General features: G+C 39.4%; 1 protein-coding gene across 2 annotated transcripts; it reads right to left on the bottom strand.

Annotated features, from left to right (window-relative positions):
* Positions 1–35: 35 nt before the first annotated feature.
* On the bottom strand, positions 36–27,966 carry LOC124799296 (adenosine kinase-like). 2 transcript variants are annotated; one of them, XM_047262882.1, is made up of 3 exons: positions 27,662–27,965; positions 25,137–25,301; positions 36–1,985 (listed from the first exon to the last, which is right to left on the bottom strand). In XM_047262882.1, exons 1-3 carry the CDS (start codon positions 27,838–27,840, stop codon positions 1,214–1,216), a joined length of 1,116 nt encoding a protein of 371 aa, XP_047118838.1. In that variant the 5' UTR covers positions 27,841–27,965; the 3' UTR covers positions 36–1,213. The 2 variants fall into 2 exon arrangements, with proteins under 2 accessions (XP_047118838.1, XP_047118839.1); XM_047262883.1 differs by lacking the exon at positions 25,137–25,301 and having other exon boundaries at positions 27,662–27,966.

Raw genomic sequence — 27,966 nt, 5'->3', positions numbered from 1 at the left:
ATAAAATAAAATCACAATAAGTAGTATTGACACAGTAAGGAAGGAAATCAAATTTTTATTCTAAGTAACATTCTACGAAATGCAACAACAGAGCCACAACATTACTCCAGAACGTAATTCACTTAATCAACAGCCAAATGAATATGGCACACGAAAATTCAGTATTGTGATAATGATATGGCTGACTGACAGTTCTTACCAATATGAATGTCATCCATAAAAACTGTTCACATATCTCTGGTGCAATTAACCCTCAAGCAGGCACACAGCACACTTTGTATACATTTAATGAACAGCTGTCTTCATGTTACCAAGGTAAGCATAAATGAACAAAACCACAGTTTAATTAAAAAATAATAAAATAAACTTCCATTATATCACTCTGATACTGCATACAATTCTTACCCCACAGTAATGACACACTTGAAGCATTAAACAGTGCAGTTGCATCAGATCACAGCCAATCACTTATTAGACTGCTAATTGCTTCATATACAACTGCCTCGTTGTAGGATTGTGCCACTAGGTCAGAATCTGCGACATTTTCTTTTATGGATTATACATTTTTTCTCACCAAGCATGCAGCTGATTTTATATTACCGCTGCTCACTTGGACATATGACAACACAACTTAGCACTCAGTTAGCTGAAGCAATAATGAAATGGTACAAGACAATGTTATTTGTGGCCGGCACACTTTATACAAAGGTGCATCTGTTCGATGGTTAATTTCACTGTTGTCCATTCTTCAGCATTATATGATGACAATATTGCACTTGGGAGTTATGAGTACAGTGAGACAACTTCTCAACCAAAGTATCAATACTTATATGTAGACAGTGGCTCAAATAGTGACATGGTTTGTACTTTACTATATTATATTTTTGTTAAAAGGGTAATTAAATCAACACATACATGTTCATGTACGGTACTTCAAGTATTCTCCACACACCAGTTCTGTAAAGATATCTCTCAACCTTCTTTGGAAACTTTCTCTGTGGTTACAAATAAAATAAAATATTGAAATGTGACTAACAGCTTTACTCAGGTACACACAAACTATATGATGCTTTGAGTTTCACATGTAGAAAAGGGTTCTGCAGTCTTTTAGTGAAAGAAACTATAACAAATTGCATTTATTTTTTGTAATATTTCATTTAAATCTAGATCCCAAAATAATCAAGTATCCTACTCAGATCACAATTTCAAAACATTACCCCTCTAAGAACTTTCTTGCACCGTCTGGAGGATAAGGAGGGACTGTACAGCCAATCTGCTTAATAATTTCCTGAGCAGCCCAACATCCCAAATGAATGCAGGTTTCCAGACTGCAGTTGTGGAAGATACCTGCAAGAACACCAGCCACAAAAGAATCTCCAGCACCTGTGGTGTCTTTCACTTGTGAGAGATCCATTTCTACAACTTTTACTTCTAAAACTGTATTTGTTTTCCCATAAACACAAATAACAGAATTTTTGCCCTGAGTAGCAATAATCAATTTCCCTTCCTTCAAGATCTGTGATACATCACAATGCTGTAGTTTACTCTCATCAAGAGAATTATTAAAATTTTCTCTAAGTTTCACAACAATATCTTTTAAGCTACTGTTTTTAATATTCAACTGCTTGGCAAGGGAATAAAACTCTGCACTATTTCCAAATATGATGTTAGCACCCTTAACAAGCTCAGTTACCTCATGTGTATGACTTTCACAAACATATGGAGCGCTTAAATTGAAGATTAAAGGTATCTTGTTTACTTTGCATATCTCAATGAGTCTAACACACACCGGAAAACTGTGAGTCAAGAAGAAGCCTTCGATGTACAACACTTTTATACGCTCTAGTAATTTAGTTACATCCTTGCTATCCAGTAATGAACCGTCATATTTGGTTGCTGCCCCAATATGAGCCACCAGTGATCTGTGCTCACCATTGATGAGAGCAATGCAAGTTCCAGTGGGATAACCAGGATTGTACGAATATCTGTAAATAAATAAATAAATAGATGTAAGAAAAATTAGGGTAAGCATTCTCAGAAACGAAGGCATTGACAAACACAAGCAACTGCCATCCATAAATACAAGTACCAATGGCTATGTCAGTTCAAATTTTTTGCACAAATCCAGTAATTCTACAAAATTATGAATGGCCTATAAAACAAGCTTTTGTTTAGTGACCGTTAACATGTCTATGATATATCAAAAAGTTACTTCCACATTGAAAAATGAAATTAAAAGTGTCATGGTTTTTGATCAAATAAATAGCTCAGGGCACACAACAACCATAACTTACAGTGAAGTAGTAGTCACATAAGGAGCTAATAATTTTTTTTATTATGGTGAATTAGTAGCTACACAAGGAGCTAATAATATTTTTTTACATCAGTGCAACAATATAATGAAGGAACCCAGAGACATAGTTAGTATTTCAAGCTTCATTTTGTCATCTTTGTTTTCATGCCATCATAGGCATTTCAACAAATGATAACTTCCTTAGACTTTTTGATAACTTCACAGATAAGAAATCACTTTGTGACACAATAAGTGCTTTTGTCACCTAAGGTTTAGTATTTTTGTATCTGCTATGCAGTTCTGTCTGCTTTATAGTAAATCTCTGACATGCCTCTTGAGCCACGAATGGTCTTCAGTACTGAACATTCCACAGGACAAATGTATCTAGCAAATGGCAAACAATACTTCTGAAGTTATGGCACAGATACCCAATATTTGAAATGCTTGCTGATGGTTGTTCAGGTAGTTTGTAACTATTTTCTTGTGACACTTGTTAGGTACAGATACCTCCCTATCAAACATGCAGAAATAAGTCATCAACGATTGTGTAATTGTCCTGTAGTTGCCAATTCCTATCACTATATTCACTCAGTCAAAATATTCAGACTGATTTCTAGTCATCACATTCAATATGTTTACTTCACAGATTGGTTATCTAACCAACTGCTCAAGATAATTGCTTTAAAACAAATTTAGCTCTATATAAAAATAAACCTTTTCTATATCTGTGGACCCTCAATTTATGGACGGAAAATGAAAATCTTCTACATCTAAGTATGTACTCCACAGGCCACCACAAGGTGCTTGGTGGAGTGTACATTGTACCACTACTAGTCATTTCCTTTCCTGTTCCATTTGCAAATACAGTGAGGGAAAACTGACTGCCTATATGTCTCCATATGTAACCCAATTTCTTGTGTCTTATCTTCATGGTCCTTATATGAAATGTATGTTGGTGGCAGCAGAATTTTTCTGCACTCCACTTCAAATGCTGGTTCTCTAAATTTTTTCAAAAGTGTTCCTCGAAAACAATGCCGCCTTGCCTATAGGGATTCCTGAAGCATCTCTGCAATGCTTGCACATTGTTCTAACCCAGCAGTAACAAATCTAGCAGCCCACCTCTGAATTGCTTCAAGGTCTTTCCTTTGCTCTGATCTGGTGTGAATCCCAAACACTTGAACAATACTCAAAAATAGGTTGCACTAGTGTCCTATACGGACTCCTTTATAGATGAACCACACTTTCCCAAAATTCTCCCAGTAAACTGAAATCACCCATTTGTCTTTCTTACCACAATCATCACATGCTCATTCACATTTCACATTGCTTTGTAACATTACATCCAGATACTTACAATGACATTTTGGTGTCAAGCAGGACACAGATTTTCTTTTTCAGCTACTGCTTGTTATTAGATTCGCTGCCTTTGTTTTCCCTACAGGTGGTCTCTTAGCCACCACATAACCCCCCCCACAGAGTCATATGCGCTCTCAGATGTACTTACTTTGGGTGACAGATGTGCCGATACCTGTGTGCTGCTATGTGGAGGTGGACTAGTTTGTAGTGACTTGACAATATTTGTTTGCAACATTTCAATACTTACAAAATAAACACAATACAAAACCCCAGAAAAGAAAAAGTGAAAAATTAATTACAACTGTTAACACATAAAAATGTTAAAATAAAAATGGATCCTATCACCAACTGCGCCAAAAGAGGGAAACCTGAGAGGACTTCTTGAGCCTTAGCCTTTTTGGCCTATATCTAAATGTAATGTAAGCATTTTGTTAACATGTAAGTTTCTAGGTTTTCGTATAAATAGAGCTAGGTGCTTGACATAGAATGCCATTATACTGAAATTATACTTCTTGACATTACTTAATTTGAATTCTATATGTGCTAGTCTGAGGGATAGGACTCGGAACGATGCTATCACGCTGTGGCCCTCTTAGCAGCAATTTTCTATCCTATTTCGACAACTAACAACTATTTTACATGTTATCACATCATCATCATTTCACTTATTGTATATATTATTGTTACATTTACAGTTTATAGTTTTATGCTGTAACTGTCTCTTTATTTTATCACAATTTTCACATTTAAATTCACTGATTTTCATATTTCTACTTAATTTGATTACTAGTTGTCACATGTAAATTCATCACATTGTCTCATTCCTCCTACATTGTACCATATATTATGCATGAGACTGTTATACTATCCATATCTGAACATGTGCCGTTATCAATGGTGTTATCATCTGCATCTTCAGTGCTACTGTTATGGATTGAATATCCATGTTCTCTGTGTCTATGCCTGCTAGGTCTCTGACATATTCTTCTTGTACTGTCTACAGATTTTGTCTGCTGTGTTACCTAGTTCAATCCAGTCTCTAAAAGACTTGTAAATGTTATCGTGTCTCAGGTCCAGATGTTCTGCCTGTGTACACAGCATGCAAAGCAGTATTGTATGTTCTGAGGTCCCAATATCCCCACGTGAACATACATCACTCTCCCTCAGATTCACGTAGTGTAAATACGTAGAGTAGGGCCCATGACTGGTCAGAAAATGTCATTCCTCGACTCTAGTCTCTATATTTCATTTTAAGTCTCTCTCTAATATCCGTGAAAAAGTCATAGACCCTACGGCCCTTGTCACTCATGTCCCAGTCTCTCTCTGCCAGGTATCAATATGCCAAGCTTTTAGACGTAGTTTACTGTTTATGTCTCCCCCTATCACAGCCCTTAATGCCAAGCTTCTAAGTGTAGTTTACTGTTTATGTCTCCCACTATTATAGCCCTTACTCTATCTCTGTTACCCCTCTTTAACCAACATGCTACACCACGGTACCTGATAGTGATGTCAATTGAAAAGAGACCAAGGACCACATAGAGGGCAACCACTGACGTGGTTCCAAAGACACCCGACAATCGTAACAACACCCTTCTCTGCCTGTGCTGAACAGTGGCTTAGTGGCTTTGTTTATTGGAAGGCTCAGTTTGTGCACCCACATACTGGCCGTGAAGCATATGATGGACTCAAAAATTGCACAGCAATACACTCTCATATATCTTAACGGTCACTGGAAGTCTATTGTACTGATTCTTGTCAGTTTCTTTAATAGTTTTTCTGTCTTGTCAGAAGTGATCTGTGTATGTTCTTTGAAAGATAACTTTTCATTGATCATGCCACCCAGATTCCTTGTGACCCTTTTCCTAGACATATTATTTACTCTTAATTTGATGGAAGGTGGTGGTGGTGGTTAGTGTTTAACGTCCCGTCGACAACGAGGTCATTAGAGACGGAGCGCAAGCTCGGGTTAGGGAAGGATTGGGAAGGAAGTCGGCCGTGCCCTTTCAAAGGAACCATCCCGGCATTTGCCTGAAACGATTTAGGGAAATCACGGAAAACCTAAATCAGGATGGCCGGAGACGGGATTGAACCATTGTCCTCCCGAATGCGAGTCCAGTGTTTTGATGGAAGGGTCCTTATTAAGGCTTCCCTTTAGTACTACACAAGAAGAAAGATGGCACCAATAGGTTAGTGTAACAGTGCAGCTCTTTCAAAAAAGCAAACATTTAGCAGCGCAGTGTGCAAGGAATGCAAAAAAGTGTTGTAAAAGGAATTCTGTGTGTAAAGTGTCACTTCTGGCTACATGAAAAGTGTGCAAAAGTAAACCTAAAATTTCTTGTGGTGCTGCCAGGATTGTTTACGGACCTATTTAAGTGAAGAAAAGGTTGATCTCCAAAGTGAAGTGACTGCAAAAGAAACTGTTATTCAATTGCTGCAGAAAGATATTGAATCCCTTAAGGATGACTGATTAACATTACAAAATGAAAACAATGAACTTATGTGCCAAAAAGACTGTGACTGCGGGGACTACATTGCCAGAAACGATGGAAATCTGTGGATGCGGAGTGATACAAGCTGTGTTTCAAAAAACGGTAATGATGCATCCTTGGAAGCAATAAAACGACAATCAGAAGTACTGACACCTAGAAATGAATATGCGGATCTTATTCATGAAGAAAACTGCGACTCAACCATGTCCCAAAAAATGATCGATGCAAACAAGGAAGAACGTCATGTGCCCTGAAAATGAATTTCTCAGAATTGACGACTCCATGCTGAAAAATGTCGTAGTGCCAACCTGCGAAGTTGAAGTCCGCCCAGGAATTAGGTCCCATCAGCTCAGTAACTATTTTAAAAGCATTAAAAATTCAAGAGAAAACATCAAAAAAGAAGCGAACAAAAATTACAAAGCCGTTTTCATCCATGTTGGGACAAATTCCCTCTGAGGATACAGCAAAGAGGAAATTATTAACGAATAAAAAAATATAATCCTATTAGCCAGAATAATTTACCCTGCTTCCAGGATAGTGGTCAGTGGAATCATAAACAGGAGGTCGGTGAGTGACAGTTATATCCATTGAATCAACTGAAGAATAAATGAGTGTTGTGACAGACTAGATGCTATATTTATAAACTCAAAAAACTTTTTGGGCAAGGAATGTCTAGCCAAGGATGGACTGCATCCAAACAGACTAGGATCGATGACCTTCAGCAAAATGTTTATGGATGTTTGTAAAATCATTAAAACTAACAGAAAATAATATTTACTGGAGGGTATGTAAGAGAAAAATGCCTGTTAGCTGAAGAGAAAACTGCTAAAGAGTGTCTACGAAAATGTATGCTTAATACCATTAAAATAAACAAAAATTCTTATTTGATGCACTGGAATATAAATGGCTTAAATTCTAAATCTTCCAGCAGCCTAAGTTACAAACTCGATGAGTTACAAATGCTTCTCTCAGAATGTAAAAACATAAAAATTATTTGTTTAAATGAGCACAGGCTTAGCTCTAATACAATATGTATTTTAAATAAAATTGAAAATTTCAATGTTGCAAGCAGCTATTGCAGAGAGAAAAAGCCTCACAGAAGTTGCTGCATACTGCTTGACTCTTCTAGAAGCTATGAAGTGAGAACAGATTTTAATCGTTTACATGAAGACTGCATATTCGAAAGTTGTTGCGTAGAGCTTAAGGACCTTAATAGGTTAGTCATTTCAATTTACAGAATTCCTGAAAGGGCTTTAGTCACACCTTTCCTCTCTAAATTCCAGTGCTTGCTACATAAACTAAAGAAACAAAAGAAGAAAAAAACTGTAATAGAAGCAGATTTTAATATAAACACTGCAAATGACAATAAAGAATCAACAAAATTTCTTGATTCAATTAAAAAGTCTGGTTTAAAACTAAATTTTTGGAGTTCACCAGAGAAAATATTCACTCAGCAACATGCACAGACAACACTGTAACAAATTAATACTTTGATAATGTACATAAATTCTGTCTCGACTTAGGGCTTTCTGATCACTCAGCCTTGTTTGTCTCACTGCCAAAAACTAATCAACATAATACAGGGAGATTCAAAAAGAATACCACAAATTCAGGAATTAAAAACTCTGCAACGACAAAAGGCAGAGCTAAGCACTATCTGTCGGCGAATTAAGGGAGCTATAAAGTTTCATTTAGTTGTACATTTGTTCGCTTGAGGCGCTGTTGACTAGGCATCAGCGTCAGTTGATGCTAAGATGGCGACCGCTCAACAGAAAGCTTTTTGTGTTATTGAGTACGGCAGAAGTGAGTCGACGACAGTTGTTCAGCGTGCATTTCGAACGAAGTATGGTGTTAAACCTCCTGATAGGTGGTGTATTAAATGTTGGTATAAACAGTTTACAGAGAATGGGTGTTTGTGCAAAGGGAAAAGTTCTGGACGGCCGAGAACGAGTGATGAAAATGTAGCACGCATCCAGCAAGCATTTGTTCGCAGCCCAGGAAAATCGACTCACAGAGCTAGCAGAGAGCTGCAAATTCCACAATCAACTGTATGGAGAGTCCTACGAAAAAGGTTAGTTATGAAACCTGAACATCAACTACCCAAGGCGATGGATCGGCCGCCAGGCAGCCCGTGACAGAGCACTTCATCACTGGCCTCCAAGAAGCCCTGATCTTACCCCCTGCGATTTTCTCTTATGGGGGTATGTTAAGGACATGGTGTTTCGGCCACCTCTCCCAGCCACCATTGATGATTTGAAACGAGAAATAACAGCAGCTATCCAAACTGTTACGCCTGATATGCTACAGAGAGTGTGGAACGAGTTGGAGTATCGGGTTGATATTGCTCGAGTGTCTGGAGGGGGCCATATTGAACATCTCTGAACTTGTTTTTGAGTGAAAAAAACCTTTTTAAATACTCTTTGTAATAATGTATAACAGAAGGTTATATTATGTTTCTTTCATTAAATACACATTTTTAAAGTTGTCGTATTCTTTTTGAATCACCCTGTATAAAAAAACTTATATCAAAAGAAGTCTCAATAAAACAAACACTGAAATATTCTACGAGAAACCAAGTAAAGTTAAGTGGTGTTTCGGGGACAGTGAATCAACAAATGAAAACTTTAGTACAGTCTTAAACAGTTTTCTTGAAGTATTTAATGAAGCTTTCCCTCCAAGATCATATTGCAACAAAGCACCAAATAAGATAAGATGGATCACATCAGGAACAAAAATATCCAGTGAGAGGAAAAGGAAGCTACACAATCAGCTGAAGTACGACAAAGATCCTGATTTTGTAAAATATATTAGAAACTATAAAACTATTTTTAAAATAGTTGTGAAAGCTTCAAAACAAATGGCAAATAACAAATTCATTCTAGGGCAGGAAAATAAAACAAGGACAATATGGTATGTAGTTAAGTCTGAATTATGTGTCCGAAATCACAAACAAGACATTTCAAAAGTCAAACTTACAGAAAAATCGGTTATAAATCTAGCTCAAATATCTGAGTGCTTCAATGAGTACTTCATAAATGTAGCAAAATTTGATTTAGACATAGCAAATTATGATCAGAAAGTCAGTAGTTTTGGGTTAAAAGGCAATACCAGTGAATGTCTTAAAAAATTCAACACAGTCTCAGCAAAATTGTTGAAAATGTCATATTCTCCTTAAAAGACAAAAACTCTGCTGGCTGGGATAGGATATCCACCAAAATAATTAAAAAAGATTACAACATAATAGCTCATCCTCTCTCTCTCATAATAAACAAATCCTTTGAAGAAGGTTAGTTCCTTGATTTCTTGAAACATGCGAAAGTAAAAGCATTGTTTAAAAATGGTTCAAAAGATGACATGGGAAACTATCGCCCCATCTCTATACTCCCTGTCATACCAAAAATATTTGAAAAAAATTGCTGCTTTACAGATACAAAGCTTCATCACACAGAATGATATCATTTCACACAACCAGTTTGGCTTCCAACACAGCAACAACACAGTAGATGCGATAAATGAGTTTATTGGAAAAATTACTTCATCACTAGATAGGAAAGATAAGGTCGCAGGAATAATCTGTGATCTCACAAAAGCATTTGACTCTGTAAATCATGCCCTGATGTTTTTAAAACTCAACAGATACGGAATAAGGGACATTGCTTGAATCATATCTCTTGGAGAGGAAACAAAGGGTAGTAATAACATCAAATGGAGCAGATTACTTCTCAGTGTGGAAAACTGTCACACAAGGTGTTCCTCAAGGCTCAATCCTTGGACCCATTTTATTCCTGTTCTATGTAAATGACTTGCTTTCAATATAAATACTCATTTAACTTTGTTTGCAATTGATACTTCTGCCCTAATTGAAAATGAAAATTCTGACAGCATACCACAGTGTGTCATGAACACATTACGTAATCTGGAAATATGGTTCAGTCTAAATGGTTTAAGGCTAAACATTTCAAAAATGCACATGATGAGCTTTAAAATCAAACAGTCAAAAATTGAATAAACCTGTATCACTCACAACAATCAAAAAATGCAAGAACTTGACTCAGTCAGGTTCCTGGGAAGAAACTTAGACAGAACTTTGAGTTGGAATTCTCATACAGAATATCTAGCAAATAAATTAAACAGCCTTGCATTTGCAATGGAAATTTTAGCCTATGCCACTGATATGGCCACAAGGAAAATAGCATATTATAGCTACTTTGAATCTATTATTCAATATGGCATAATTTTTTGGGAAACGTTACCCGAATTTTGAAGCTGCAAAAAGGAATCATTCGTAAAATGTGCTCTGCACAGCCGAGGGCATCAGGTCAACCATTATTTAAAGAGCTAAAAAATCAACTGTCCCCTTTTTATACATCTTTGAGGTAGTTCTTTTCCTACGCAGCAGAGCTGATCTGTTTTTAAAAAATCATTCTGAACACTCATATGACACGAGATGTAAAGAAAACTTTATGCTCACCTCTCATCACTTAAAACTGAGTGGTCAGACTCTTCAGTATATAACCATAAAAATTCACAACACAATAAAAGGGTGTGACATAATGAATATGAAGGTAAATATTTTAAAAAGCAAATTATATGATATTCTAATTGAATGATGCTACTACTCTGTGGAAGATTTCATGAAGGACGAAGTGATACTTTGAGCTGGATCCCTAAAATGGAATGAAAATGTATGATAGTTATAGCAGATGTAAATACTGTAAGTTTGACAATCTTCAAGTAAGTAAATTCTCCACAAAGTATTATTGTAAATTTTAAATAAGAAAATTGTAACCTTGACATTATGAGATGAATAAAATACATTTCACATTTCAACATTTTGTGTAGAGAAATTGTCAATTTGTGTTTCGTACACCAGCTGGCCATTTCACGCAATATGCTACTTGCTCTCATTCCTATTTGTGCTCTTGAATTTGCTGACATAATGACTATAACATGTCACTGGCATAGGCCACAATGCCATCAGCACACTCATGGTTCTCAACTAAATTTAACAAGGGCTCGATTGACAGGTCCCAAGAGGTGGGGCCACAGATTGATCACTGTGGGCATCCTTTTATCCCAAAGTTCTCTGAGATGTGCAAACATCTCAGGCCACCACAGATTATTGTATATGCCTGCGAAGCCAATCATAATTGCAACCATACATTTTTGTTCCGTTTGGTTGCCTGTGCCAAGGGCGTGATTGATTGCATTGTCGACTGAATTGTGCTTGCAGAATCAATATTGATGGGGATTCAATCCAACAAACTCTCTACGAGACTGGAGTCTATCACACAGTAGTTGTTCTTGCATTTTGGCTAGACTATTCGAAAGCCAGATAGGACTATATGATTTTGGGTTCTTTGGATCTTTGTCTACAGATTTCGTTATTATTACTGCACTAGCCATTTTCCATGCTATAGGAATTATGCGAGGCTGTAATGCCTCATTTAAGGTCTTAATTAGAACAGTTGTTATTAGTGGTGCAATCTGCTGAAGAACTTCAGCATGGATGCCCTCGACCTTCCCTTTCTTGAGTCTCGCAATTTCTGTAGCCACCTCCTCGTATGCACATGGACCAACTACCATTTCAGTTACATATTCTTGTTCCAGTCCAGTATGTATCTCTACACAAGTTTTACCATCATCATTGGGAAGGAGTTTCTGCAGCAAAAATTCTGCTCTACCCCTCCAACCTTGTGACAGCATCTGTCATCTTCGTCTCAGGGTAGCCAGAACCAGAGGACCTTTTCTGTCAAGATTTTATAGGGGGCTGCCCACATATTATCTTGTAACTGATGCTGCACATAATTTTTTTAGTCTCCAGTATAGCAGTCCTATACCGCATCAGTTGTTGTGAGAAGCTCGTGGTGGTGAATTGTTACAGAAATGGGGCAGTTAGCATAGACCAGCAAATTGATACTGTGGAGTGTTACATAAAAACAGGCTCCATCAAGGAATGTAAAGGAATGTTTCAAGCGAAGTATCCTGGTAGGTAGCTTCCCACGACTAGCACTATTCAAGATCTATACAAGAAATGGAGGGTTGTAGGATCTGTTCAGAATGTGCAGAGGAACAGGTGACCGACTGTGAGGATCCCTGAAACTACAGGCAGGATTCGCATGGACAGTACGAGAAGTTCCTGCAAATCGATAAGCAGGTTATCGCAGCAGGTTCGTGTGTATTAAATAATATGAACCTGAAAGCCTATCTCGCGAGTGTGGTGCAAGAGTTGAAATTTGTGGATAAAGGGGGTGGGGGTGGGGGGGAGGTGGGTTAGGAGCATTCATTATTTATCTCGCTGTAAACATCAATTGCCAATGGTTACTTGGACTCATTTTTCCGGCTGTGTAAAGTCCAAGAACTGCAGATACTGGTTGCAGGACAACCAATGTAGTCTGCACAAAGAACCTCTCCACTTAGAGAAGAGAGGCCTATAGCCCCAAACTTAACATTGTGCAAAATTTAAGTGGTACACTTAAAAGTGATGTGTATGCTGCCAGTCCTCACACAACGGATGATCTTAAATGGAACATTAACAGAGAAATTAATGACATAATGCCTGCAGAATCACAGTGTGTTGCTGGTAACATCATCATATGAAGTCAGCGATGTCTGGATGACCTTGGCCAGCAGTTCCAGCATCTCTTGTAAGAAGGTAACTAAATGTTCTGTAACATTGCTATTATCTACTCATTTTTAGTTTCATTACATTACATTCATACTTGTTTCATATATCACAATTACGACATTTCGTAATGATGTGGAACATGTCAGTTTAACGTAAGTTTTCTTTATACAATGTAATTAACATTTTTTTTAGAGTTACTACTTCATATGTAAAAATTCATCTGTTGAATTTGGCAAATGACCAAAGATTTTTGTGGCAGCATAATACATCCCTTTCGGTGCCAAAGTCAGATTTAACCCAGAATAGTGGAGATCTCCTCTCTTCTAGAATTGTGGCTATGCACTTCGCTACTGCTTTTGAATTGGAATGGGTTATTAATAACAAATTTCATAAGTGTACACATAAAAGACCGTTATAGTTGGCAAGCTTTTGTTGCCAGTGGCTCCTTCTTCAGGCAGAAGGGTCGAAGGAGAAGGAAGAAGGGTGAAGGAAAAGGACTGAAGAGGTCTAGGAAATGGGGTAGATTTTGGGAAAGACATCCCAAACCGCGGGTCAGGGGAGACTTACCGTGCGGGATGTGTCTTTCCTTCTCATCCAACACGGTAAGTCTACCCTGATTTAATAATATTTATTTGATGACAGGTGAGATTTGAAAGTTCCCTATTACACCATCAAATTTCTTTGACATGAATATTTGATATATCAACTTTGACAAAGAAATAAGTTAGTGTAATACCAGCCTAACAGGAGAAGTTTTCATTTGATTAAATTTATCTTTTTCCATAAAAACATCATCTATCAATGTGCTGCTTTACTGTACCACCCAAGCAGAAAAATCAGTAACTGATGTCAAATTGAAAGAACCAAGTAATACTTGAAGGTCAAGCTATCTACTGGACTCTTTCAGCAAACCAACACTTAAATCCCCACAAACAATAATTTTCTTCCCTCTCTCTGACAGATAGCACAGCAAAAAATCCAAGTTTTTCAATAATAGCTGAAAATCTCCCAATGGGGAGCTATACATGGCTACAATTACAAAAGTACCGGGGACTGATGACCACAGATGTTAAGTCCCATAGTACTCAGAGCCATTTGAACAAAAGTACCATTATTTACTTTATGCTCACATGCACATGCTTCTATATGTTGCCCTGAACAAGTTTTGGCATCTCCTCCTCTCTCCATTGTGTCTCTACTTACATATGCTGACAGCTTATATCCACCTACATTTACCTTTTCCATATCTGTGACTACATGGTGTTAAGACAGGCATAGTAGATTTATTCCACCCTGTTTCTAAATCTTCTAAACAAACAAGAAGCTCATCTACTTTGCTTTTTAATCCCCTAATATTCTGATGTAACATACTAACATTATTCTTCACTGTGCTTTTATCACAATCTAGTGACATACTAACATTATTTTTCACTGTATATTTATGAGAAGCTTGTGATATTTTAACATCTCTATTACCTGTTTGCCTGAGCTTCTCATTAAGCTTAATTTCATTCAATGTTGAATCATTCGACACTGATCTTAGCCTAAAAGAGAGGTACTCCCACAAGCTTCAGTGCCCCTCCATTAAGGATTTTGCTATCATCTCAGCCAAACTATCCTTCCCTTTCCTACTGAGATGCAAGCCATGTCTTGTGAAGTCCCACCTACCAATACCCTTAACAGGAACCAAACCTATGCCTGGCATAGCAGCTGATCCAGCTCCATATTGACCCTCCTGACAGAGCTTTTCAATTGGGGCATTAATACTACATAAAAGCAGGAACCAAGCCAGCATTTTTATGGTTTGTCGCAAATGTTATTTTTAACAGGTCACACTCAATATTGTAGCCCTGTTCAATATCAATACTGTTTCCCACTCCACCCACTACCACAACATGATCTTGCTTTGTAAAACCCTTGCACAATAATCCTACATCCTCAATAACTTGGCTAAGACATGCACTGGGCTGGAAAAAACTTGTGACCTGGTACCCGTCATCTACTTGAACTCGAGTGTGAAGTGTGCTGGTTTTATATGGGACACCCTGCATGATAATTGCTAGAAATACAAGTGAGGAATAAATGAATTCCCACAGTTCAAACCAAACAGCTAGTCAAAAAACAAAGATGATGTGACTTACCAAATGAAAGTGCTGGCAGGTCGACAGACACACAAACGAACACAAACATACACACAAAATTCAAGCTTTCGCAACAAACTGTTGCCTCATCAGGAAAGAGGGAAGGAGAGGGAAAGACGAAAGGATGTGGGTTTTAAGGGAGAGGGTAAGGAGTCATTCCAATCCCGGGAGCGGAAAGACTTACCTTAGGGGGAAAAAAGGACGGGTATACACTCGCACACACACACACACACATATCCATCCACACATATACAGACACAAGCAGACATATTTAAAGACAAAGAGTTTGGGCAGAGATGTCAGTCGAGGCAGAAGTGCAGAGGCAAAGATGTTGTTGAATGACAGGTGAGGTATGAGTGGCGGCAACTTGAAATTAGCGGAGATTGAGGCCTGGTGGATAACGTGAAGAGAGGATATATTGAAGAGCAAGTTCCCATCTCCGGAGTTCGGATAGGTTGGTGTTAGTGGGAAGTATCCAGATAACCCGGACAGTGTAACACTGCGCCAAGATGTGCTGGCCGTGCACTAAGGCATGTTTAGCCACAGGGTGATCCTCATTACCAACAAACACTGTCTGCCTGTGTCCATTCATGCGAATGGACAGTTTGTTGCTGGTTATTCCCACATAGAATGCATCACAGTGTAGGCAGGTCAGTTGGTAGATCACGTGGGTGCTTTCACACGTGGCTCTGCCTTTGATCATGTACACCTTCCGGGTTACAGGACTGGAGTAGGTGGTGGTGGGAGGGTGCATGGGACAGGTTTTACACCGGGGGCGGTTACAAGCATAGGAGCCAGAGGGCAGGGAAGGTGGTTTGGGGATTTCATAGGGTTGAACTAAGAGGTTACGAAGGTTAGGTGGACGGCGGAAAGACACTCTTGGTGGAGTGGGGAGGATTTCATGAAGGATGGATCTCATTTCAGGGCAGGATTTGAGGAAATCGTATCCCTGCTGGAGAGCCACATTCAGAATCTGATCCAGTCCCGGAAAGTATCCTGTCACAAGTGAGGCACTTTTGTGGTTCTTCTGTGGGAGGTTCTGGGTATGAGAGGATGAGGAAGTGCCTCTGGTTATTTGCTTCTGTACCAGGTTGGGAGGGTAGTTGTGGGATGCGAAAGCTGTTGTCAGGTTGTTGGTGTAACGCTTCAAGGATTCCGGACTGGAGCAGATTCGTTTGCCACGAAGACCTAGGCTGTAGGGAAGGGACCGTTTGATGTGGAATGGGTGGCAGCTGTCGTAATGGAGGTACTGTTGCTTGTTGGTGGGTTTGATGTGGACGGACGTGTGAAGCTGGCCATTGGACAGGTGGAGGTCAACATCAAGGAAAGTGGCATGGGATTTGGAGTAGGACCAGGTGAATCTGATGGAACCAAAGGAGTTGAGGTTGGAGAGGAAATTCTGGAGTTCTTCTTCACTGTGAGTCCAGATCATGAAGATGTCATCAATAAATCTGTACCAAACTTTGGGTTGGCAGGCCTGGGTAACCAAGAAGGCTTCCTCTAAGCGACCCATGAATAGGTTGGCGTACGAAGGGGCCATCCTGGTACCCATGGCTGTTCCCTTTAATTGTTGGTATGTCTGGTCTTCAAAAGTGAATAAGTTGTGGGTCAGGATGAAGCTGGCTAAGGTAATGAGGAAAGAGGTTTTAGGTAGGGTGGCAGGTGATTGGCGTGAAAAGAAGTGCTGTTGACCTCCACCTGTCCAATGGCCAGCTTCACACGTCCGTCCACATCAAACCCACCAACAAGCAACAGTACCTCCATTATGACAGCTGCCACCCATTCCACATCAAACGGTCCCTTCCCTACAGCCTAGGTCATCGTAGCAAACGAATCTGCTCCAGTCTGGAATCCCTGAAGCATTACACCAACAACCTGACAACAGCTTTCGCATCCCGCAACTACCCTCCCAACCTGGTACAGAAGCAAATAACCAGAGCCACTTCCTCATCCTCTCATACCCAGAACCTTCCACAGAAGAACCACAAAAGTGCCCCACTTGTGACAGGATACTTTCCAGGACTGGATCAGATTCTGAATGTGGCTCTCCAGCAGGGATACGATTTCCTCAAATCCTGCCCTGAAATGAGATCCATCCTTCATGAAATCCTCCCCACTCCACCAAGAGTGTCTTTCCGCCGTCCACCTAACCTTCGTAACCTCTTAGTTCATCCCTATGAAATCCCCAAACCACCTTCCCTACCCTCAGGCTCCTACCCTTGTAACTGCCCTCGGTGTAAAACCTGTCCCATGCACCCTCCCACCACCACCTACTTCAGTCCTGTAACCCGGAAGGTGTACATGATCAAAGGCAGAGCCACATGTGAAAGCACCCACGTGATCTACCAACTGACCTGCCTACACTGTGATGCATTCTATGTGGGAATAACCAGCAACAAACTGTCCATTTGCATGAATGGACACAGGCAGACAGTGTTTGTTGGTAATGAGGATCACCCTGTGGCTAAACATGCCTTAGTTTACGGTCAGCACATCTTGGTGCAGTGTTACACTGTCCGGGTTATCTGGATACTTCCCACTAACACCAACCTATCCGAACTCCGGAGATGGGAACTTGCTCTTCAATATATCCTCTCTTCCCGTTATCCACCAGGCCTCAATCTCCGCTAATTTCAAGTTGCCGCCACTCATACCTCACCTGTCATTCAACAACATCTTTGCCTCTGCACTTCTGCCTCGACTGACATCTCTGCCCAAACTCTTTGTCTTTAAATATGTCTGCTTGTGTCTGTATATTTGTGGATGGATATGTGTGTGTGTGTGTGCGAGTGTATACCCGTCCTTTTTTCCCCCTAAGGTAAGTCTTTCCGCTCCTGGAATTGGAATGACTCCTTACCGTCTCCCTTAAAACACACATCCTTTCATCTTTCCCTCTCCTTCCTTCTTTCCTGATGAGGCAACAGTTTGTTGCGAAAGCTTGAATTTTGTGTGTATGTTTGTGTTCGTTTGTGTGTCTGTTGACCTGCCAGCACTTTCATTTGGTAAGTCACATCATCTTTGATTTTAGATATATTTTTCCTACGTGGAATGTTTCCCTCTATTATAACCAAACAGCTAGTCAGTGATATAAAAAGACAAAAACTGTCCTTTTAGACCTGGGACATGCTGTGAATCCTGATGAAGATTGTGTGTTCAATAAAAGGTGGGTAAAAGTCTTGCAATTGTTGTCTTGTATGTAGATGATTTTTAATTCTTTTGTAATAATGTTATGATAAAAATAAGGTGTATCGGGGATTATCTATGCATTTTAAAGTTAACGTTTGACTGTATTTCCACAGAAATGCCAATGGAGACTGGATTGAAGCTTTGGTATGTGCAGGATGATAAAGTTCAAGTGCCATATCAGGAACTTGTGGGATGTTTCCTGTATAACAGTACTAATACACGACCTGAAATATCTTACGCAGTTTGTATTTTAAATTCAACATTTGTAAGTTTATTAGTGTGCATTGGATGGCAGCAAAGAAAGTCCTTCATTATCTCAACGGTATTATGAACTATGGCTTTGTGTCTAACATCTGGAATTTTAGAGATCTGTATATAATTGGTTTTGTTGATTCAAATTTTGTAGATGATTTAACTATTGGGTTGTAACAATATTGAAGTAGTTTTCTGTCAGAGAAAAATATAATTTCCTGGAGAGCAAGAAACTGAAGGATGTTACCACTTCAACTATGGAAGCTGAATATGCAACTTTACATTCTGCAGACAAAGACACAGTGTCTCTGAGATGGTTGACAGGAAACTTGATAAATAGACGGCAACAAAATTCCTGAAATCATTTTTCACGGGAAGGAGAGTTCTATTAGACTGTCATAATATCCAGTTCAGCATTCTGGATTTAAACGTGTTTGTGCTAAGGGACATTTTATTAGGCAATGTGTAAAAATGAGTGATATCATTGTTAAGTATTTGCAGTCAAAGGAATTGCCTGCCAATGTATTACCTAAATTACTTGCTATGGAGCAACACAGCCAACGGCCATGCCACAGTGGTAACACCGATTCCTGTCAGATCACCCACGTTAAGCGCTGTCGGGCTGTGTTAACACTTGGATGGGTGACCATCCGGTCTGCCAAGTGCTGGGCAAGCGGGATGCACTCAGCCCTAGGGAGGCAAACTGAGGAGCTACTTGAGAGAGAAGTAGTGGCTCCGGTCTCATAAACTGACATATGGCTGGGAGACCGGTGTACTGACCACATGTCAATCCATATCCGCATCCAGTGACGTCAGTGGCCTGAGGGTGACATGGCAGCTGGGCGGTACCATTGGGCCTTCATGGCCTGTTCGAACGGGGTTTATTTTAGTTTTTATGGGGCAACAAAAGTACCTTACTGAAATGTTAAAACTGTTGCCAGATTAAATGATGTTGTTATTATGTTGGTAATCTGGCTCCGTGTTTCATCCTTGTCACTGCTGTCTTATGATGTGTGGACTACCTTTGCCTTGTAGTTCCTTCTTTCTGTGTATATGATGTAATGCAGTTTCTGAGAAAAAAAAAAGGATTATAAACAATGTACCAGTTGTTTATATTTGCCATCATAAACACCAGTCTGCTAATATAGGTGGCCAGGCACCTGTAACAAATACAAGGGGAACTATACAAACAGATACTGCAATTGTTGCTGTTGTGGTCTTCAGTCCTGAGACTGGTTTGATGCAGCTCCCCATGCTACTCTATCCTGTGCAAGCTTTTTCATCTCCCAGTACCTACTGCAACCTACATCCTTCTGAATCTGCTTAGTGTATTCATCTCTTGGTCTCCCTCCACGATTTTTACCCTCCACGCTGCCCCCCCAATACTAAATTGGTGATCCCTTGATGCCTCAGAACATGTCCTACCAACCGATCCCTTCTTCTGGTCAAGTTGTGCCACAAACTTCTCTTCTCCCCAATCCTATTCAATACTTCCTCATTAGTTATGTGATCTACCCATCTAATCTTCAGCATTCTTCTGTAGCACCACATTTCGAAAGCTTCTATTCTCTTCTTGTCCAAACTATTTATCGTCCATGTTTCACTTCCATACATGGCTACACTCCATACAAATACTTTCAGAAATGACTTCCTGACACTTAAATCAATACTGGATGTTAACAAATTTCTCTTCTTCAGAAACGCTTTCCTTGCCATTGCCAGTCTACATTTTATATCCTCTCTACTTCGACCATCATCAGTTATTTTGCTCCCCAAATAGCAAAACTCCTTTACTACTTTAAGTGTCTCATTTACTCATCTAATTCCCTCAGCATCACCCGACTTAATTCGACTACATTCCATTATCCTTGTTTTGCTTTTGTTGATGTTCATCTTATATCCTCCCTTCAAGACACTGTCCATTCCATTCAACTGCTCTTCCAAGTCCTTTGCTGCCTCTGACAGAATTACAATGTCATCGGCGAACCTCAAAGTTTTTATTTCTTCTCCATGAATTTCAATACCTACTCCGAATTTTTCTTTTATTTCCTTTACTGCTTGCTCAATATACAGATTGAACAACATCGGGGAGAGGCTACAACCCTGTCTTACTCCCTTCCCAACCACTGCTTCCCTTTCATGTCCCTCGACTCTTATAACTGCCATCTGGTTTCTGTACAAATTGTAAATAGCCTTTCGCTCCCTGTATTTTACCCCTGCCACCTTCACTATTTGAAAGAGAGTATTCCAGTCAACATTGTCAAAAGCTTTCTCGAAGTCTACAAATGCTAGAAATGTAGGTTTGGCTTTCCTTCATCTTTCTTCTAAGATAAGTCGTAGGGTCTGTATTGCCTCACGTGTTCCAGTGTTTCTATGGAATCCAAACTGATCTTCCCAGAGTTTGGCTTCTACTAATTTTTCCATTCGTCTGTAAAGAATTCGTGTTAGTATTTTGCAGCTGTGACTTATTAAACTGATAGTTCGGTAATTTTCACATCTGTCAACACCTGCTTTCTTTGGGATTGGAATTATTATATTCTTCTTGAAGTCTGAGGGTATTTCGCCTGTCTCATACATCTTGCCCACCAGATGGTAGAGTTTTGTCAGGACTGGCTCTCCCAAGGCCGTCAGTAGTTCCAATGGAATGTTGTCTACTCCCGGGGCCTTGTTTCGGCTCAAGTCTTTCAGTGCTCTGTCAAACTCTTCACACAGTATCGTATCTCCCATTTCATCTTCATCTACATCCTCTTCCATTTCCATAATATTGTCCTCAAGTACATCGCCCTTGTATAGACCCTCTATATACTCCTTCCACCTGTCTGCTTTCCCTTCTTTGCTTAGAACTGGGTTTCCATCTGAGCTCTTGATATTCATACAAGTCGTTCTCTTATCTCCAAAGGTCTCTTTAATTTTCCTGTAGGCAGTATCTATCTTACTCCTAATGAGATAGGCCTCTACATCCTTACATTTGTCCTCTAGCCATCCCTGCTTAGCCATTTTGCACTTCTTGTCGATCTCATTTTTGAGACATTTGTATTCCTTTTTGCCTGCTTCATTTACTGCATTTTTATATTTTCTCCTTTCATCAATTAAATTTGATTTCTACTAGCCCTCGTCTTTTTACCTACTTGATCCTCTGCTGCCTTCACTACTTCATCCCTCAAAGCTACCCATTCTTCTTCTACTGTATATCTTTCCCCCATTCCTGTCAATTGTTCCCTTATGCTCTCCCTGAAACTCTGTACAACCTCTGGTTCTTTCAGTTTATCCAGGTCCCATCTCCTTAAATTCCCACCTTTTTGCAGTTTCTTCAGTTTTAATCTACAGGTCATAACCAATAGATTGTGGTCAGAGTCCACATCTGCCCCTGGAAATGTCTTACAATTTAAAAACTGGTTCCTAAATCTCTGTCTTACCATTATATAATCTATCTGATACCTTTTAGTATCTCCAGGGTTCTTCCATGTATACAACCTTCTTTCATGATTCTTAAACCAAGTGTTAGTTATGATTGTGTTGTGCTCTGTGCAAAATTCTACCAGGCGGCTTCCTCTTTCATTTCTTAGCCCCAATCCATATTCACCTACTATGTTTCCTTCTCTCCCTTTTCCTACACTCGAATTCCAGTCAACCATGACTATTAAATTTTCGTCTCCCTTCACTATCTGAATAATTTCTTTTATTTCATCATACATTTCTTCAATTTCTTCGTCATCTGCAGAGCCAGTTGGCATATAAACTTGTACTACTGTAGTAGGTGTGGGCTTCGTATCTATCTTGGCCACAATAATGCGTTCACTATGCTGTTTGTAGTAGCTTACCCGCATTCCTATTTTCCTATTCATTATTAAACCTACTCCTGCATTACCCCTATTTGATTTTGTGTTTATAACCCTGTAGTCACCTGACCAGAAGTCTTGTTCCTCCTGCCACCGAACTTCACTAATTCCCACTATATCTAACTTCAACCTATCCATTTCCCTTTTTAAATTTTCTAACCTACCTGCCCGATTAAGGGATCTGACATTCCACGCTCCGATCCGTAGAATGCCAGTTTTCTTTCTCCTGATAACGACATCCTCTTGAGTAGTCCCCGCCCGGAGATCCAAAAGGGGGGACTATTTTACCTCCGGAATATTTTACCCAAGAGGACGCCATCATCATTTAATCATACAGTAAAGCTGCATACCCTCAGGAAAAATTACGGCTGTAGTTTCCCCTTGCTTTCAGCCGTTCGCAGTACCAGCACAGCAAGGCCGTTTCGGTTATTGTTACAAGGCCAGATCAGTCAATCATCCAGACTGTTGCCCTTGCAACTACTGAAAAGGCTGCTGCCCCTCTTCAGGAACCACACGTTTGTCTGGCCTCTCAACAGATACCCCTCCGTTGTGGTTGCACCTATCTGTATCACTGAGGCACGCAAGCCTCCCCACCAACGGCAAGGTCCATGGTTCATGGGGGGGTGGGGGGATACTGCAATATGCATATATTTATTATTAAAATCATTCTGTTATACAATAAAATATTCAAAATGATGGTAAGAAAATGGCCAGTTTTAGGCAAGTTTGGTCAAGAAATACAGAGGAACTATGGCTCAAGTTTAAAAGAATAGTTGACCATGCACTGGATAGACATGTATGCAGTCGGACAGTTCATAATGGGAGAGATCGTCCATAGTGTTAAGTCACTGTTAAGAAACTTCTGGCAAAACAGAGATTACGGCATAATAGGTACAAAACAAAACATAGGGCTATAGATAGAGAGATGCTGAATGAAATGTGTTTGGCAGTCAAGAGAGCAATGCAAGACACCTTCAGTAACTACTATAGCGGAATGCTATAAAATCATCTTTCACAAAACCCAGAGGAATTGTGGTCTTATGCAAAGGGTGTTAGTGGCACCACAGCTAGCATCCATTCACTCATGGACGAGACTAGAACTAAAACTGAGAGCAGCAAAGTAAAAGCAGATATGCTTAACTCTGGTTTTAAATGTTCTGTAAAGAAAAGCCATGGTGTATTGCCCCAACTTAATTCTCATACCATCAACAAGATGACTGAAATTAATATTAGTGTCAGTGACATTGAGGAACAGCTGAAATAGTTAAAACCGAGCAAGGTCCCAGGGCCTGATGAAATCCCTATCAGATTCTATACCCAATTCCTAGCTGAGTTAGCCCCTTTGTTAACTACAATTTAACGAAAAACTGTACCTGGTAGTTGGAAGAAAACACAGTTGACACCTGTCTACAAGAAGGGTAGCAGAAGTCATCCACAAAACTACCATCCCATATATTTGATATCCATTTGTTGTAGAATCTTAGAACATACTCCGAGCTCAATCATAATGAAGTATCTAAACTGAATGACCTCCTCCATGCCAACCAGCACTGATTTAGAAAAAACAATTAGGCCCTATGTGAAACCATGTATCATGGGAGTCAGGCAGATGCAGTATTTCTGATCTTTTGAAAAGCATCTGACTCACTGCCACACATACACTTATTACTAAATGTACACTCATATGGGGTATCAGACAAAATATATGACTGGATTGAGGATTTCTTGGTAGGAAGGACGCACCATATTATCATGGATGGAGAGTCATCGACAGATGTAGAAGTAAGTTTGGGTGTACCCCATTGAAGAGTGTTGGGTCCCTTGCTGTTCATGTTGTATATTAATGATCCTGCAGACAATATTAATACTAACCCGAGACACTTTGCTAATAATGCAGTTATCTACAATGAAACATAGTGCGAATGAAGCTGTACAAATGTTCAAAACTGTAAAATTGTGCAAACCACAAAACAACCACAAATAAGAATGATATGAATATAATAGTTGTGAGTCACAGTTGGGATCTGTAAACTCATACAAATACTTGGATGTAACACTTAGTAGGGACACGAAGTGGAATGATGACACAGGATCAGTTTTGACTAAAGCAGGTGGCAGACTTCAGTTTTAGGTAGAATACTAGGGAAATGCAATCAGCCTGCAAAGGAGATTGCTTACAAATTGCTTGTGTGATCCATCCTAGAATATCGCTCAAGTGTGTGGGTCCCATACCAAATAGGACTGTTAGGGGATACGGAGCATTCTCAGAGAAGGGCAGCACGGAAATGGTTTGTCTGACCCATGGGAGAGTGTCACTATCATGTCGAGTGAACTGAACTGGCAGACTCTTGAAGATAGACGAAGACTATCCCAATAAAGCCTGCTTAACGAAGTTTAAAGAACTGGCTTTAAATGATGACTCTAGGAATATACTATAACCCCTTCCATAGCGATCATGAAGATAAGATTAGATTAATTACAGCACCTACAGGGGCATTTAAAAATTATTTTTCCACACTACTTACATGAATGGAACGAAAAAAAAGCTCTAATAATCAGTCCAGTAGTATGTACCCTCTGCCACACGCTTCACAGTGAGCATTGATGTAGATTTTTATGAGGGTATATAAAATTATTTTCATGCTGAAAAATTTATACTCGTTGTAGTTACTTTCGGTGGTGCAGAACAAATCTTGTGTCACATGTCACATGAACACTAATTTCACAGTACATGTGACTGCATTATCTCCATTATTCGCCGTATGAAGCTGATTTGAGGAGATCGTCGTGTTTTTCGAATACGCCTATGAAATATCTGTGACAGTATGAAACTACTAATAGGAAGGTGGAGTAAGTGGTTACATAATATAAACGTAAAAGAAATACGCCAGTCTCTCAGTTGAACAGCAACATTGGTATTTTTCCAAAAAATTTGCTCGCCACTTTAAATACCTGGTACTGACGCCAGCATCTTTTACTAGGCGTTCAAGAAGCGCACCTCGGTCATCGGTCCCGATACCACCGAAGTAGACCGACTTAAATGGCTCTCTAACGAGCCACTGAAATACCCGTAATGAGTTTTGCGCTGCTCCACCCGCACTGTACTGCGGCGAATATCTGTAAAATTTGTAAATTTCAATACGCAAACATTTAATTAGAGTACGTACTGTACGGCCTTAAAGGCTATCCAACTACACGACAGCATTGTAATGAAATGTTCGATGTACCCACATATAGTGAACAATACAAACATTAACTTTACTGTTCTGTTCACTTGCACTACACAAATGTAAAGTCAGGTCAATATGAGCAGACATAATGAAATCCTGGAGTAAAAAAACTTCTACTCAAACATATTTTTCGTACAGTAGTAAACGGTCGACATTGTTGTTAAATTACAGTATGTTGTTAATGATTACAGCGATAACAGTAATAAGAACAATACACAGAGCTTCACTAACGAAAATTTATTATTTTAATATTGATGCACGGTATATTCCACCAAAAGTCATTCTCAACAACTATCAGTCCATGTCATTTTCTTTCCTTCTCATTCATTGCAGCTTGGACACAAGTACGTGACGTACGTTTTTCATACGTGTTTATTACACATTCCACACAGCATGTTAGTTTTATTGTCATTGCTTGAAGGACAGAACTCACAGCGAGCACGTTTAGTGGAGTTTCTTGTTGTTACTGATTACCCCACCTACCAATCCTTCAGGGTTTTGGATGCTTCTCACCATTCTCGAACAATTTTCTGTTCTTGGAAAATGTTTCCTTGATGCAATGTGCTCTGCAACCAGTTACTTTCCAAGTTCCTCCAAAAATTTCTCCTTCTAGTCAATTTTCTTGCAATCCAGTAAGGGTCAATCGAAGTCCGTAAGACATTCATTACAAGCAGCAACGTCAAGAATACTGTAGAAAACTATCATGGGCCACCTATTGGTTTTTCGTTTGCTTGTATATGTACCTGTTCGCTGATCGAGTGCCTCTACAGCCCTTTTGGTTGGATTATAATCCAAAATCAATTTTGGCTTCTTATCAGCCCTGTCACTTATTCCCAACCAGGGTGGGGCGTGCTCATTAGCACAACATTCATATTTCTCTTGGGAATGTAATTGACCACCGTAGTATCATTTGTGACGTAAAATGAGAAACTATGAACCTCCTGGTTGGTCATATTTTGTGTAAGCTCTGGCTCCCAGCATTGTCAGTTTCCTTTCCAGAAGCAGCTTTCTCAAATTATATGATGTAAAAAAGTTGTCACATTCTGACCCCGCAAGTCGGAGGCAACATCAGAAACTACTCTCATTCCATGACTTTCTTCTGATGCCGCTCCACTCTCCTTTTCTGTACATGTGAAGACTTGCTATCACTCAGAATGTATATCTTGATTCCATATTTTGCCGGTTTGCTTGGGATGTACTCCTTGAATGGACAGCGGCCTTTAAATTCTACCACCTGAGCGTCAACTACCACATTTTCCTCTGGATTATACAGTTTACGAAGGACTTATAACCTCTTCTCCCAGATACTGCGAGTTTATTAGTACGTCGTCTTTCCTCTCTTGTGGATTTCCTATCAAACCTCAAGGAGTGAGATATATTACAGAATGTTTCTAGGGACATGGTTGCTCGAAATATGTTCCACCGAGTATCCTTATCCCACAAACTTATTGTAGATTCCCCATGTGAGCGATATACAGCCGCAAGGAATAAGAGTCATACGTATGCATGAAAAAGAGAACCATCAATGTTTGTCTATTGTTTACCGTAAACTCGTTACCCCTCAATATTTGACATCCCTTGTATTTCATTCTGAAGTGCTGTAGTAAATAATACTTCAAATAAACTTAAATCACTTATTCTGCTGCTTGCATACTTGGAGTACTCCCGATGACGATCGAATGAGACGGGCGGCCGTGTTCTCCCAACCCTGCGTCAGTCAATGATACAATCAACATGATGTCAACAATTCAGACTGATCACAAAACGATAGATAACACAAACTGAGCAGAAACAATGGTTAATTCCAACAGTTGAGAAGTCCATTGTTGTAAACGCAGCGCTGATGTTGACTTCTTGAATGTTGAGCGTTAAGTATGAACAAGGAAAGTCATTACTACTATAAAACATGAGACAACCAGAAAGTATTTGACTTTAGAATAATCATATTAATGTCGGCTTACACTGACCATATGACTTAAAATATTTTAAAACTTTATTAACCACATACTGCCCTTGCATTTTCAGACAAAGGTCGCCAAGTTTCATAGTTCTTTAGATATTTAAATATCACGAAACGAAATTTATAACCATTTTGGGTCATATAGACCCGGACAGCTCAGCAGGGTTAATATTAGATCTAGAGAGTGATTACTCTTAGTCATTATTGATCATTCTGCCAAACGAACTGAAAGTCATTGTCTCATAATAACAGTTTCACATTCACGAAAAAAAAATTGTTTGGCTTACCTTACTCGAATATCATCTACTATGCCTAATTCTTCTTCGGTAATTTCCGCCTGTCCGTCGAACTGCAGACCGTATTTATTCAAAATTTCACTGTCATTAATAATTACACACAAATCCAACAACGGATTTCCAAACGCAGCAACAAATGGATCAACTGATGTGCTTCCTTGCGCATACATTGTCTTACGTTCACTGATTATTGATGCACATACATGACAAAATTTTCGATGTTTTACCTAAACATTTTCCACTAGCAGACGACTCCTGACTCCATAATTTTATCCGAGATACTCCCAAACAATTGA

This window comes from Schistocerca piceifrons, chromosome 5 (genome assembly GCF_021461385.2).
Source record: "Schistocerca piceifrons isolate TAMUIC-IGC-003096 chromosome 5, iqSchPice1.1, whole genome shotgun sequence".
In the NCBI taxonomy this organism is placed as follows: Eukaryota; Metazoa; Arthropoda; class Insecta; order Orthoptera; family Acrididae; genus Schistocerca; species Schistocerca piceifrons.
The sequence above is the reverse complement of the archived record's forward strand: the minus strand, read 5'-3'. Positions and strand labels throughout refer to the sequence as shown.